Source organism: Cydia pomonella, chromosome 1 (genome assembly GCF_033807575.1).
Source record: "Cydia pomonella isolate Wapato2018A chromosome 1, ilCydPomo1, whole genome shotgun sequence".
Lineage (NCBI taxonomy): Eukaryota > Metazoa > Arthropoda > Insecta > Lepidoptera > Tortricidae > Cydia > Cydia pomonella.
Window position 1 is genome coordinate 10,516,333 of NC_084703.1, and position 15,412 is coordinate 10,531,744.

The 15,412-nt window shown below is 36.5% G+C and overlaps 1 protein-coding gene across 4 annotated transcripts in view; it reads left to right on the forward strand.

Moving 5' to 3' along the window:
- LOC133534230 (carboxyl-terminal PDZ ligand of neuronal nitric oxide synthase protein) overlaps positions 1-15,412 on the forward strand; it is a 201,798-nt gene extending 186,386 nt beyond the window's left edge. For 2 of the 4 annotated variants that reach the window (XM_061873419.1, XM_061873357.1), the window contains 3 exons: positions 4,893-5,144; positions 5,344-5,478; positions 8,792-12,765. In XM_061873419.1, the coding sequence (XP_061729403.1) occupies positions 4,893-5,144; positions 5,344-5,478; positions 8,792-9,595 (1,191 nt within the window). In that variant the 3' untranslated portion in view covers positions 9,596-12,765. Of the gene's footprint in view, positions 1-4,892; positions 5,145-5,343; positions 5,479-8,791; positions 12,766-14,206 lie in introns of those variants that run through there. The other 2 variants (XM_061873492.1, XM_061873466.1) reach the window with 1 other exon arrangement.

The window sequence follows — 15,412 nt, forward strand, 5'->3', positions numbered from 1 at the left end:
AGCAATAAAATAAACTGTAGGCTGTACTCTACAAACTGTTTGTTTATGTAGGTACGAGTATATAACTTATGTTTCAATTTTTATATGTATTTTTGCGAATGTTGTTTTATTTAAGATGCAGTAAGTTCCTGTTCTTTTCTCACTCTCACTGAGCGAAGTGCGTGCCCTACCCGGGAAGCACCGATATCATGTTTTATAATTTAATTTTTTTGTGTTTTAAAAATAAAAAAGTAATCGCTGAGTTCCCTCAAGCATAATATTGCTCATTAATAGTAGTCATAGTAGAAATGATTATCATATGTTTAGTGGTTTTGTGCATAATTTATTATGTGCATTTTAGACCTATGTTCATGTTTTTATTCTATCGAGCGAAAGTATTAACCCAAGGTTTGAATCGCTGAAGTCCCTAGAGAAAGACCTTGAAATTGCTAATTACATTTATGGCAGCCCATATTGGGATCCAAAAAGCCCTACGACTTTATAAAATCCGTTTTCTAAACCTACTGCATCTTAACCCTTTACCAGGCCAAGGGATATATTCCACCCACATCTTATATCGGTTACCGTAGTCAGGTTTTAACTCCAAACCACCTACAAAATATTTAGTCAATCCCTGAAAATATTATTTTATGATCTTCATTCAGAACACGCTTCTAAATTGCGTAATATATCTTCGGCAGCCGTTTAAATTCACTTGAACGCTAATTTCAGTAAACTACGGAGAAATTCGAACACTTTCCATAATTTCTATGAAACAGAAGTACATAGGTCGAACAATTTTTTGATATTTTGTAGATTTTGAGTGTTGAAAGCTAATGTAATCGTAAACATTGCTAAATATTCATGCATTATTGTGTATGACCAGAATTAGGATGTGGGTTGACATTATCCCATGACCTTATTAGAGTTTAACTGTGTGGGAGCTATTTTTCCCATGGCCCGGTAAATTGTCTTGTCATGTCATAAAAACTCACGTAAGTAAGTAGTGATTGATATAATGTTTCGTAGGAGATTTGGAGTTAAACCTTGACTATTATAACCGATATAAGATGTGGGTGGAATATATCCCTTGGCCTGATCAAGAATATAATAAGACAAAATCTAGTATGACAGTTCATTACTTAGACAGGCGATGGGATAACCGTAACCCACATTTTTATTTCTGGTTTAAAGGAAGATCTCCGACTTTCATAAATACATTTTTTACAAGGCGTTCAATACGGTTGCAACAGCATATAAAGTACGTATTAAGACACGCTGGTTCTTCGGGGCCTGGTAAAGGGTTAAAGCATGACAAGCAACATCAATAACATACAACATCAATATAATACATTGAAGATAATAATTATAATTAATTTGTATGATAAATTATTTTTAAGAGTTGTGAAACGTCAAACGAAAAAAAAGTTCTATCGTTTGAGGAGTACAATGTATGTTTAAATTATTTACTCGTGTTATAGGGCCCACCTGGTATGATGATAGTATCGGCTCATTGAACATTGCTAGTCTATGTAAACGAAGCTTCATTAGACTTTAATTTTTAGGGTTCTGTACCTCACAAGGAACAAACGGAACCCTTATAGGATCACTCGTGCGTGTATGTTTGTCCGTCTGTCACAGATTTACTCCGGAACTACTAGACCAATTAAATTAAAATTTGGTACCTACACATATATGTAAGTCAGTGACCCAAAGACGGGCATATAACGTACATAAACCAGGGATCGAAACCGGTTTTTTGCAAAAACATCGAAATAACCATATATTTCGGTTTATTTTATACTCTAAATGTAGGACTCAGTTGTGTTTTCAGATAACGACTTCGTATTATTAGATTGCCTAATTAGAAATGAAGTAATTAACAAAGAACGAAAAAATACCGTTTTCGTTCCCATACAAAAAATACCGGTTTCCGATCCCTGACATAAACAAATGAATTTTTGACATAGGGGGAACTTATGGGAGGGTAAATGATAAAATTAAAAACAAAGTTTTGCAAACTAAATCGAGTTACATGTCAAATGAAAGGACTCATTGTGAGGATCTTAAATATATTTTTTCATTATTTTTAAATAAACAATGTTGAAGTTATTCAAGAAAATAGTCATAAAATTACCATTCCGAGTCTACTACTGGGTCTAAAAAAAAAACACAAAATAGTTCTTTACCTAAATAAGCTACCAAATGACACTACTTTTTTCTAAATACGGCCATAGACTGATGCAATCACTAAGTAAACATCGCACATAAGGTTTTTTTTAGCTCCGAATGCGTGGCTTCTATGATGCGCAAAATCTGACAGCGGTAGGTAGGTACATTAAATCCCAAGTAATATCTTCTTTCCTAAACACCGATATAATATCTATATATTAGCTATTATAGATGTACTTAAAGATACCTATAAGCCACCGCAACACATAATACTTTCTGTTACATCTGGTTTATGAGCCGATTCCGACCCTTTCAGGATTTCAAGATGTTTCACTCACGTTTCATTTCCAAAAGCAAACATTGGAAATTGCGCGGTGGACGGAACTCTTGGAACGCGAGTCCAACTCGCACTTGTCCGGTTTTTTCAGAGCTAGCTCATAAAATTTAAAGTCGATTAAAAATTTCGCACCGTTACTAATCTTTAGAGAATTGAAGTCCTTTTTCGCACGAGTTGTAAATTTAAACTTTACTTGAAAGGAGAGTTTCGAATTTTCTCAGAAGTCATTATGCGGAGACCTCGCGTACACCAAGTTTAAAATCGCGGCACATCCCACAGTGGCTTCAAGTAACGTTCTTGAAATGTCTGCAGTAGTTTTGCTAGCATTAGTGGCGTCCTACATTGCCGCCGTTCTAATAAATAGGTACCTATCGTAGAAAAAACTGTGTAGGTAGTTGTCTTGGTAGGGAATTTACATTATGATCATTTATTGGTTCAACTTGTGTAACGTCACTGTTTTATATACGCTGAATGAGCAAAACATAATAGGTATCAACATAAATCATAAAATGAACACATAGTTGGGAATGAGTGGATATAACGAATTGTTACTGGCAGCTACAAAGTGAAATATCGATCACTAATACGAGTCCAGTGGGTTTAACTCTTATGCTGTTTTAATATTAACACATTGAGTGCCGGGAAACCGCTCCGCGGGTTCTCTGTTCGTAGTAGCTTTTCTCTACAACGCGGGAAAACGCTGGGATCGGCTACGAGCGTAGCGCTACGAAAACGTTGGCAGGGAATTGTTAGAAAATGTTCCCAAAAGACAAATCCAAGGTAGGTATCTATTATTATAGGTCGTCACTGTGCATAGACGAGGGGTATGTTTTTTTAAATATTTTACCTGTACTTAGTTTCCGCAAAGTGGGTATCACTGTAAGGATACTATTAGGTTGTGAGGGACGAGGCATTCCGCTGGCGCACTCCTTGGGACCCCGGTCACGCCTGCCGGCAGCTCCCCAATACTAAATCGCAATTCTGCAACCACCTCGATACTCTGCGGTATTTCTTTACATATTACACAAACAAAACGGATTTCTGTTTACCGTCAACGGTGAGTAGGTGCCACGACAAGGCAATGCTTTATAGAAGTGCCTTGTCGTGCCCATTGATACTCATCTTACCGTTTCCTACTACTTACTCATCTAAATTATACGCTGACTTGATGTTATTGATGTTAGACATGTTAAAGTTTATCAATAATAATAATTCGCTCCTTTTTTAAGAGTAACTTAAATATAATAGCTAATAGGTAATTTAGGAATATACCACCTTTTCACAACCCCCTAGATAACCCCTAACCCAAGCTAAATGTTACCTGGTTGCACTTCGGCATTTTTTGTTTTATGTTTGGACATATTGGTTGCAAATATTACATGAAGTACATTTTTACATTTCAATTTTAGTTTCGTTAAGACATAACCTATATACGAGGATGAACTGCCATAAAATCATTAGTTGCTCTTGAAAATATGTACAAATATAAATGAACTACTACACTTAATACTTAATTAAGAATATTCAATGACAGATAAATTAAAGACTCTCAAGTAAAAATAAGTATATCAAGTCTTAAAAACTAATTTGTCACATATCTTGCATGTCATACAAGAAGTGTGTGGGCATGAGTGAGATTGTTTCCAAACTAGAAAAACGGTTGTGAAATAAGAGCCATCTATCAGTGAGTTTGTGGACTGCAGAGCTCTCTCTGAAAGCGGAATCAGTCCAACACAGCCAGCCATCAAAATGGTAAATAGTAGTCAGCAGCGCTGCCATCTCTGATTCATAATTTGTCTGATTCTCTCTTCTCTGATTAAAAATTGTCGCTCCACTTACATTTTCGTAAAGAAAGTTTGTCTTACCAAATGTTTTTCCGTTAATTGATGTATAAATATTAAGTTACGAGTATGGTAAGAAATCTCTCTGGCAATTTTTATTTTAAGATAAAAACAGGACATGGCATCCCTGAAAACTTTCTGATTTATTGATCTGTTTTCAACAGTTGCGCAGTAGTCCTTCTGGAAAATTATCAAATCTGTTTGTTTTGGTCTTATTATTATGATACTCTCAGTTTTTTAAGGAAGTAACTTTGCAAAACGCATTTTTTCTAACTTTGACGTTAATAACGACCGTGAAGCAAGAATAATATTGGCAGCGTGATAAAAATACGGCTGATAGTATAATTCATATATCTAGTAGTTGCATTAGGAAGCTAACTACATCAATGAGAGGGCCAGCCCCGGTGAGACCTCCGCCCATATTGCCACCAGGGCGCCGAATCGTGCAGTTCAAAAGATATTCAGACCTCCAATGTTACCGTTCTAAGCTCGTAAATCGTGGGCAAACGAGAGTGCTTCAAGCGGAGAGGATTATATGTGAGATTCGTTTTGCGGAATTGCAGCGACCGCCGGCGCCGACACCGGTCGCTGTGGTGAACCTGCCATGGCCAGAGTCTGCGGAGCCACCGCCAGCGGACCCGGCGCAGGTCAACGCGAGCACGCCGCCGGCCGCACCGCTCAGCGCGCAGCACCGAGTGCAGCTGCTGGAGGAGCGGCTCGAGAATCAGACTCAGCAAACTCGCGCGGCCGTCGCCCAGCTTTTCCTTCTGCGTGATCAACTCGCCGCCGAACAATCTGCGCGATGCGAAGCACAAGTGAGTATTCATTCACAACATAAGGATTAGGTGAGCTCTTCAGATGTCGGAGACGTCGTCTTCTTTACCAGTTAATGCAATTTTTACAAAGACTGTCGCTCACCACATATAGGATTTTTTTCCCAGTAAAATATAGCGGTACCGCAACGCTGTTATACACAAACTTAAATACTACATCGTTTTCGTTAATTGATTGCAGGCGCGCACACACCAGCTGCTGGCCCACAACAAGGAGCTGCTGGAGCACATCGCGGCGCTCGTCGCGCACCTGCAGGAGCGCGAGCGCGGCTCCTCCAAGCCTATCAACGCACAGCAACTCACTCTGTTGCCGCAGGTACTATAAACTTCGTTTTGTTGTACTGCATTCAGATGAAGGTGCGTCAAGATCAGGCGTATGCGGCGCTCGCGCGCCATTTACAAATCGCTCGCGCGTAATGAAAGCAAGCATATAGCGATGCTTTTGCATGATTGACATTGCAAATGGTTCGCGAATGGCGCGTAGCCAGGTCTGTAATCACTTAATTACTACATTCAAGCATAATACAAATAAGGGGAACGTATCATTCTCTCCCTTTCGGCCAATCAGAATAGGTCATGAGGCACTACCGCAAAAACTTAATTCGTAATCTCTTTATCTGCCTGTTTATCACACGAATATGCAAGAAAAAGACCCTCTGTTCCTAACTGTACTGTACCGAGTTACTCTGAGTTACCGAAGCTTTTTAGTTGAGGATATATTGAATAAACCTTATCCTAGATTCTGAATTATAAGTAACGCGTAGTGCCTCTAGACCTACTCCAGACTTGGATTTTTTTTATTTGGCCGATATTGAAATTGAAAGTAGTATAAAGCTTAATATGGAGTAGGCCGAGATCGATGGTTCCTTAATAGTGGTATATTATACCAAAACTTGGACTAAAATTTACCACAACGTCACATAATATCGGCCTTGGTCTACCTCAACTTAGTTTGCTAAATATTGACCCTCCATTCTTACCGAACGCAGGCGATATACCCATGTACCTACGAGTATATGACGTTGCGATCTATAATAACTACCTACGCGCAATAGGGAATATAACGTGAAACTCTGCCTAGGAGGCGCCACTACCACAATCCATCACAATCTGAGGGCCTAACGCGAAACAAGAAAATCAAAATTTCTTTATCTAACCTAATCGCTCTACTCTTACATATTCGAGCGATAAACAGGCAGATAACTAAATTTCCACTTTCGCGTTTCCCAGTATGCCCTTTGTAAACAAACCGCCCTGATGCATCAATGTCATATTTTATTATGTGAAAACTTGTCAAAAAAACAGTTTAAGGCACAGTATGTATAAGTCAGTCTATGGTTTACGATAGGTGCTAGGGCTGCACTCTGGCGGCAGAACATTGCAGTAATACTCCCTATAGAATATATGCATATAATACATCGTTTCCTCTCGCCTGCAATCGGGACGCAATATGAATAACACGCTGCCTAGGTCTAAAGGGGCCCACTGATTAAAAGTCCGCCGGACGGTATCGGCCTGTCAGAAAAAAAGTTGACAGTTCCGAACAAGCGACAGGCCGATACCGTCCGGCGGACTTTTAATCAGTGGGCCCCTTATGTTCTCTTTAAATTACATGCCCGACCTGCTTATGTCTTGAGTACAGTCGTTCTTAAATATAATGTTGAGTTACCTGTAACTTTTGCTGTTGTCTGTACGAGGTGCATATAAAGTAGCTAACAATGCTTTAGCTTGATTCGTCTCTAGCTCATTTGATCTAAATGATTTTGTATCCTACGCAGTGTCACCATATATTTGCTGCCGTGCGTCAAAATAAGCCGCTAACTTCACGATTATTTTCTTTATTTTATTTAAAAGTATTAAACTAATTCATGCACAAACGTTTGTGGAGTATAGTCCACATTTTCATAAACTGAGCCCGTAAAATAATGTTTCTTGCGTGATGTTAACGTTAACAACTGTACTTTTTTTGGTTAGATACTCGTACTTATAGGATCAGCAAAAGAGTTCGGCATTCATCTCGACATAGAAAATTCTACATACATGCTAAACCGTATTTTCTTCACTATTTTTATTTGAAGTCGCATTTTTAGATAAATTTACATCACTTATTCTATTGCTTACATCCCTTTGAATTTTCCCTCATCCCTTTTTGTGACGCGACATCTAATTTTATAAATGGTAGGATACTTTAGCAAGTACCTAGTTGGGTCATACAGAAAAATAAAACGTGTATCCATAACACCTTAACAATACAATACACATCCTCTTTATTGCACAACCTCAAAATAAATGTACATGGAAACACATATAATACATGAAACCTTACTGACTTTAGTTTTTTGAATACTAGAGTATTTAAAACCATTCTCAATATGCACACGCCTATACCATTTTTTTCCTTTACCAAACTGTGCGGAAAATAAATTGGATCTGGTTTCCGATCCGGATAATACATAATTAGTAGGTTGTGGAATACAAATACACATTACCGGAGCGACATTCATTTTAAGATTGGTTATCCCTACATGCTTTGGGATATTTAACTGGCGATATCATATGCATCATAATCCAACTGTTGCCTTTGCCTTGTTGTAGTTGATCACTTTACAAAATTGACATTTTCTATTATGACACCGCCATCTTTTTATCACCAGAAGTAACAGCGTCATCTTCTGTCGCTTTCTGGAGCCCTGTGAGGCCTCAGTATCTTCCTATCAGTAATATTACTTATACAGTTCTGTATCCCTCACCTACATAAATATTTCTATCAAAAACAAGAGCACGGTTTGTTTTTCTGATACCCGGATTATTTTGTTTTATTTTATAAGATTTATACATGAAAGAGCGTTATTTACACCCTTGTCTGATCTCTGCAACGATACAAATGTGGTCCACATTCATTAACACTTTATTTATACACTACTCCCACTTTTGTTTTAATTACTTATTGTAATAACTCGTCATAGATATCTAATACTGCTTTGATAACAAAATGCAACAGTTTTATTGCTTCTTTAAATTGTTGGCAATGCAAGACAGATGTTTGGAATGTTATAACGACGTGTGTATTTCGTATTTTTTATCACCCAATAATCTAAGACATTTTAAGTTCATTCACTTCTTTTCTGTAGGGCTGTTACTTGTGTGCTTTAGAGTCATTATAACACTATTTTATAAAAAGATACTGTTGTATTTGGAAAGTCGGTTCGACAAAAACCACAATAACAATAGCATGGTTTACTTTCATTCGCCTTTTTCTAAGTTCTTGTTAATTTCTACGTTAAGTAAGTTTGATTTGATAAAATACTTAGTTACATCAAGGCTTAGATGTTAAGTGGGACTTATTTCTAATGATAATGACCCATCCTTAGGCAGTTACAAATCTTATTTTGCCACATACACATTACCTATGTTAACAAAGTACGAGTAGTGCCACATTGCTTTGCATGATTGCTATTGATGTCGTAGTGTGGTTATTATGATCAGTCACATTGATTGGCAGTAATAGTGTAGGTATGTGTTTGCTACGTGTTTTGATGTCTTGTTCGAAATACCTACTAAGCAATATTTATAAAATTGTATAAATCATATGTTTCTATTAAATTCCTTTGTTAACGCTGCTGGATCAGAAGGGTGGTGCTAAGAAGATAACAACGCGCGTTTGCAACGGCAACGCGAACAACAGCCAAGCCAGCGTCGACTCGCTCATCGATTTAATCAGCCACACCAAGATTACTCAAAATGTTGAGAACAACAATGATACCGTCGTCTCTGCCTTCAGCAGTCCGGGATCACCCCCGAGCTTCGGAAACATGACCAACGAGCAAATACAAAACTATCTCATAGCTAAATTCCAAAACGTCAACACCGACGGCATTGCTGAATCCCCAGTCGATAATAACAATGGAACTCTCAAACACAGCCCGTTCTACCAGAACCGTAACGCTTTTCCCAATGTCCCACCCGTCATCGATAACTTCAATAATGGTGACATCACGGATTTACTCAACATAGAGCCATACTCCATACACATTGGTGAAAATAACCTGGAGCAAGCAATGAGCGTAGGGCAGTCAGAAGTGTCACTATGCAGCGCTAGCCAAGCCACGACATCCAAAGATTCGACGCCTGATGCTTGTAGTTCAGATGACGGCGTTCCGTTTATCATGCCCTTATCGCACAACGGGACGCTGACCGCCACAGGAGAAGACGGACGCGTGAGGCTGATCGTGCCCGTGAGCCCGTCGGGTAGCACTTCGGACGTGCCAGAGATGCAGGCCGAGACGAATCCCCAGGGAAACACCCTGACAGTACCCGGAGCGTCGGTAGCATATGCTGCTCCCATCACTCGCTCAACCAGCGAAAAAGTACCGAATCACAGCCATATGATGACGGCTCTCCGACAACAATGGACCAGGCACACAACTAAGTAAATTAAATAAAAGCCTACGAACAACAAATGACGTAGGTAGTTTTGTAAGATGCGCAATTGCGTCTAAACTCATTCTAGTCAAATTATCGATGATGTAATAACCAAAAATATAATTTTAATAAGCTGTGATTATTGATAATTAGGTCGTATAAATTCGAATTGCTGCAGTAGACAAACAAGATGGGACAAGTCCAAACATATTTATTCAGTTCTAAAATACACTTTTTTTTTTAACACAACTGTCTATAAGACCATGTTGTTTAAAATTCACATAAGTAGGTACCTAGACTTAAAAACGGGAAACTGTGGAATGTTTTATACAAGTGACCATTTTTCATTGCGTCTGTGTGTGTTTATTAAAAACATCTGTGCCAAGTTATTTAATTAGTATAGTAAAGATACTGATCGAATTGTTACAATTTAACTCTAAAAAGGAAAGACTTATTATTAGTTTTATCTTCCCTAATGTTTCATCATGCATTTACCTATTTACTCTCTCGTTTATGTTCGATATAGCATCACTATTAATGAAAATTATCAATATAGGTATGTAATTACAAATGTTGTAATATTTTATAATATTATTGCATTAATATGTATATTCATTGTTAAGTGAACAAGGTTCTCTTTGGAGATTGAGACTTTATTGAAGGTGCCAAATTATTAGTATATCACATCGATTATATTAAGTGGTATCAAACCATTAAGCTAGTATTCTGAAGAGTTTATTTACCTAACTACATATCATTTCCATGTCCAAATTACGTCTCGATTAACTAAGATCCACCGTCAACTAAGATTAACAGAATTTGACCTATAGTTTATAAGCAAACATACATAAATCATTCTAATTATCAGTAAATCAAAAACTAACTCTAATATCTTTCTTTGGAGCGTTACTGTGGATTGTAGTGACTGAGAGCAGAATTATGTACTCGTTGGCATATCGTTTTGAAATAGTTACTTGTATTATTTATTAAACGTACACGAAGTCATGTTTAGGTATACTGTGAATAATAGCTTATTGTCCTTGAATCCATATTGGATTACCTACTTGTAGTGAGTATGAGGCTGAATAAATACAATTATATCAGCATAATTATCAGAAAGTAACTCTATAAATTTTAAAGGATATTTTAGTAAAAAAAATAGCGTCCCTTTTCTATAGTGGTACCTATATAAATATACTAAATATTATTTATACCTACTCGGTCTATGAGTAATATCATAAAACGTATTTACGAACTGAAACGAGTGTTAGTTATATTTATAAAGAAATTTAAAATATTTATATACAAAAAAATGGTGCCAAAGATCGCCCATTACATCGTAAACCCTAATAACCCGAGATAATTTAAATTTAACCATGTATTCTTGACGGTATTATGAATAAGTAATGTTACATTACCAACCCATCAACTTGTTCAACAGCTTAAGCTTAAGAAAAGTCATATCTATTAATTTATGCTTGACGCTCCGAATTTGCAAATGGTTTTAACTCGTCTTTAAGACCGTTGACTGAACGATAGATACATATTTAGCTGATGTAGACAGCAGCTTTGTGACATTACTACGGAAAAAGAGAATTTGAAGAAATAGAAGTGGATTGTCAAAGAAAACTTTGTAGCTACAGTTAATTTAATGCCATTTTTCGACACGCGATTAAAACTTTTAGAACGCCATTTGACTTCGATCCAAAGGCCATCGATTCGAGCGATCCGCCACAACCTTTAGCCGATGCCCGGTAAGATGGCGCCACTTTGTGATATTTAACAAATTTATATGTGTTAAATAAGGTGAAAGAATAAGGATCAAGGTCAAATGGCGTTCTAAAAGTTTTAATCATGTCTTGAAAGCTGGCAGTAAATTTACTGTGGCTACAAAATTTTCTTTGATAATCCACCTCGATTTCAAATTATCTTTGCTACGGTACAAAAACTTTTTAAAGTTGCTGGTTAATACCGATATGCAACTATGCATATCAAAAACAAAAGACACAATGAATACTCGACTGCATTGCTGACACTGGACTGACTATGTGCTAACAACATAGGTTTAGTATTGTTTCTCTTTCTGATGTGTTTGACGTAGAGAACTTTTAAGTAAGTTTTTATATGCGTAAACAATGAAGACTGGAGTTACCCAGAGGCGACTCGCCTTAATGCTTTAACTTGTATTCAGTGAGGTATAAGGCACTAAGTACCTACCGAGCAGCGATGTGTTCATGACGCAGTCGAGTTGAGAGGGGAACACCGACACCGTTATAGGCGTTATAGGAATAATAAAATTGGTAAATGTTATACGTAATCAATATCGATGTCAATATACGTTCTTCTAGGACAGTATTCCACTCGGCCTGGGTCTGTTGACAAGTTTTATACACATCAGAAGAGTGATTTTGGAAGATCTCTGGATTGCTATAACGAACTGATTGAAATCGGCCTTATCTTATACCACCTAAATAGTTGATGTCTTTATTGTATTGTTAGACACGTAATCATAACTTATTTTAAGTGAAAGGAAATAGTCAAGAATATCATGGAGCAGGTTACCTACCGAAAATTAAAACGAATAGTCCTGAGACAGGTTTATAGAATTGTAGTATTTTAGCAGAGTTTGGTTTACGGCCAATGTTAGCTTTAAATGAAAATTTCTTGTGTTTACGATAAGCCTTACTTTACTAAATATAAATCTTTGTAATTAATTGTTGTTAAAGCAAGTTGTTCCTTTTTTGACAGATTTTGTATGCTTGCAAGTAGATAAGTATCTAAATAACGAAATGAAATACAAATAAAAAGTTATACCAATATGCAGATAGTAGTAAAATACGATACTTACATAGATAAAAGGCCATATCAATCAATAATTGTTCTAGAAGCTTACCATTTCTGAATTATCCATATCCATAAAAATTACATAGATGTCTTGGATCCATGGATGGTTTTTTGTAAATTAAGTTAGTAACTATCATGTTTATAGTTTATAGAACAGTTGTTTGAATTTGTAGAAGATACGATTAGAACGGTGGAAGTGCTCCTCTGAACGAAATATATCAATAATCTTTAAATATACCTAATGTTAAAACTTTATCAATGTATACCAAATTCTAAATATTTTAAATGTGAAGCTTTGGATGCAAACCTGGAAATAAAGAATAAACTACTTGCTGAAGTTTTATTATTTCACTGTAATATTCGATATCTATCTCAGCGTCACTTCCTATTGCTCACAACATTATCCATTGCTGTTGAAAGTAAACCATGTAAACAAAAAAAATACGTTTAAATAAATAGAACGGCTAATCTTCATTTCCTCTAAGGTGAATAGAGTTCTCATGAAAATATTAAAGGTGGATAAAATTATCTTGAATTTGATGGTATCTATTTGTCCATTATTTAGGGTACACCTATGAAATCTAAGGTATTCCGTAATTCTGCGTACATAGTTCATAGTTAATTTTGATTTTAGAGGGAGATAGTTCATTTTGCTTGGGACATTCCATAAGTGGTTTTCTTGTCCCAATATTTATCTTATCCAATCTAACTATAATTCACTAGTTTTAAACCATTAAATAAATATTATATTAGTCGAAAAGTAGCATATCATATCAGTAGATTCAATATTTGTTATTAGTCGATCGTACAGTCAGCACTTAATGGATAGGTAATGGCGGCCATAGTGGCCATTATGTTACTCACCCCTATTACCATAAAAATAAGTAAGTACGTGTATTTGATATGACTATTTATTTATTCAATTGTAATTATTTGCATGTATGTACATATGTCAGCGTTAGCATCATGGTAAATTTTTTATCACTTGTCACTATGCCGGTCACTTTCGCGCTTACATACTTGTTAGAACGTGACAGGCATGGTGACAAATGATAAAGAGCCGACCATCTTAGCCCTACGTCTCAGGTAACAATAAAATTGTCTCAATACATGATACCCATATCCTAAACCATGTAACAGCCTTATGGACAAGAAAAATATACAGGTTGATTTTGTTATGTCTGACTAAACATATTGGATGTAAAGCAAAGAGAATTTGAAATAGAGGGGGATTGTCAAAGTAAATTTTGTAGCCACAAATTTACTGCCATATTTCGACACATGAATTAAAAAAAATGAACACATAAGTATCATTGAAAGAGTAAGGACAAAGTCAAATGGCGTTCTAAAAGTTTTAATCATGTGTCGAAAGATGGCAGTCAAGTTACTGTGGTTTACAAAGTTTACTTTGACATTTCAAATTCTCTTCGATGTAAAGTAATACGGGACATAGTCAAGTTTTACTAACAGTCCAACCCTAAATTCAAACGCCTAATAAAATACTTAGGTGTCTTATATTTTATAGAATCATACGTCGCCGTTTTCTTTTGGAACTGCTGTCCTTAGTAAATGTTGAGTATGGTCTACATATTCGCCCCTTAGAATATGATCTGACATAACAAAATCACCTGTATAAGAGAAGTGTAGGTATAATCACATCAAACCAACATTCCAGATGCCTGTGAAACAAGTGTATAGATTACGATAGCGCATTGAACTTGCTTAATTATTTAAACATGCTAATTAACAATAAGTACCTTTTTTTTAAATTGAAACAGTTGTCTTCGAGTGCAAAGATAGATCGTTGGTTCTCGCTGCTGCCGTCCACGCCGGCGCTCTCCCGGCCTGAGAGCGGCTTCGTGTCGGGCGTGGACGACGTGGAGCCGGCTACCCTCGCCGAGGCCAGGAACCTCCTCTTGCAGCTAGGCGCCAAGAAGAAACGACGATTCCCTTTACGCTTTACTAGAAGAAAAATCCTAGTTAACAAACATACTCTCTTATAATAGGTTAATGTATAAAACCACTATTAAGTGATATCTTATTAGACATGCATGCAATTCAATGTGGGGTGCTTAAAATCAAATCATTTCAATCTTCTTTTTTTTACTATAGTAAATCGCACAAAGCAATGTAGTGTGTGATATTCGAGTCCAAAATTAGAACGGTATGGTCATTCTCGTTAAATTCCAGGCCAAGTTTTGAGGCCACTACGTGGTCACGGTGACAATTAAAATATAAAGGCCACGAAGGAACTACGACTTTACTAAAAGCTGTCTGGAATTTGATTTGATGACTAGTTACTTTACCGCCCTAGTGCGGTAACTAGCACTATACGTGCGTATGTAGAAAATTTTAAAGGGCCATATGTACTGTAAAACGTTGTACATTACACGTGCAAAAAGGTAATTCGCAACTCATGTCGATTTAAAACACTCCCTTCGGTGGTGTTTTAATTCGTTGCGTACTTTTAGCACTTGATGTATCGTAATGTACTATTGTAATGGGACGACAAAGAACACAAGATTATCGATAGGAGTGTGATCTCGGTTCATTCTAGGAGAAGTAGGTATTCCAGTAAATAAATAAGTTTTGATCGGGTAAGTACTCTACTCGTGTCTGGTAGGCTCTATGAATCGACGCTATATGAGGAGACAAAAAAGATCGTAGGTACCTAGTTTCCTAGTTAGTTGTGCCTACACGTACTTAGGTATGTACGTTATAATGCATTACACGCCATAAAAGTATTAAATATTATTATCATTAATCTCACTCCTTCTTTTGAAACTTATTTCATACACTCTTTCATACTTAACTCGTGTAATGTCATGAATATTTTTAGTAAATATAGTTTTTTTGAAAAATTTGTGACTTCAAATTTTATTCAGACTAAACAGTAGCTATTTTAAAAGATAAGGTATACAATCTGTAGGTATCTTTTAAATTACAAAAGTTTGATGCAATGTAAAAACAACAGAATTACCTCA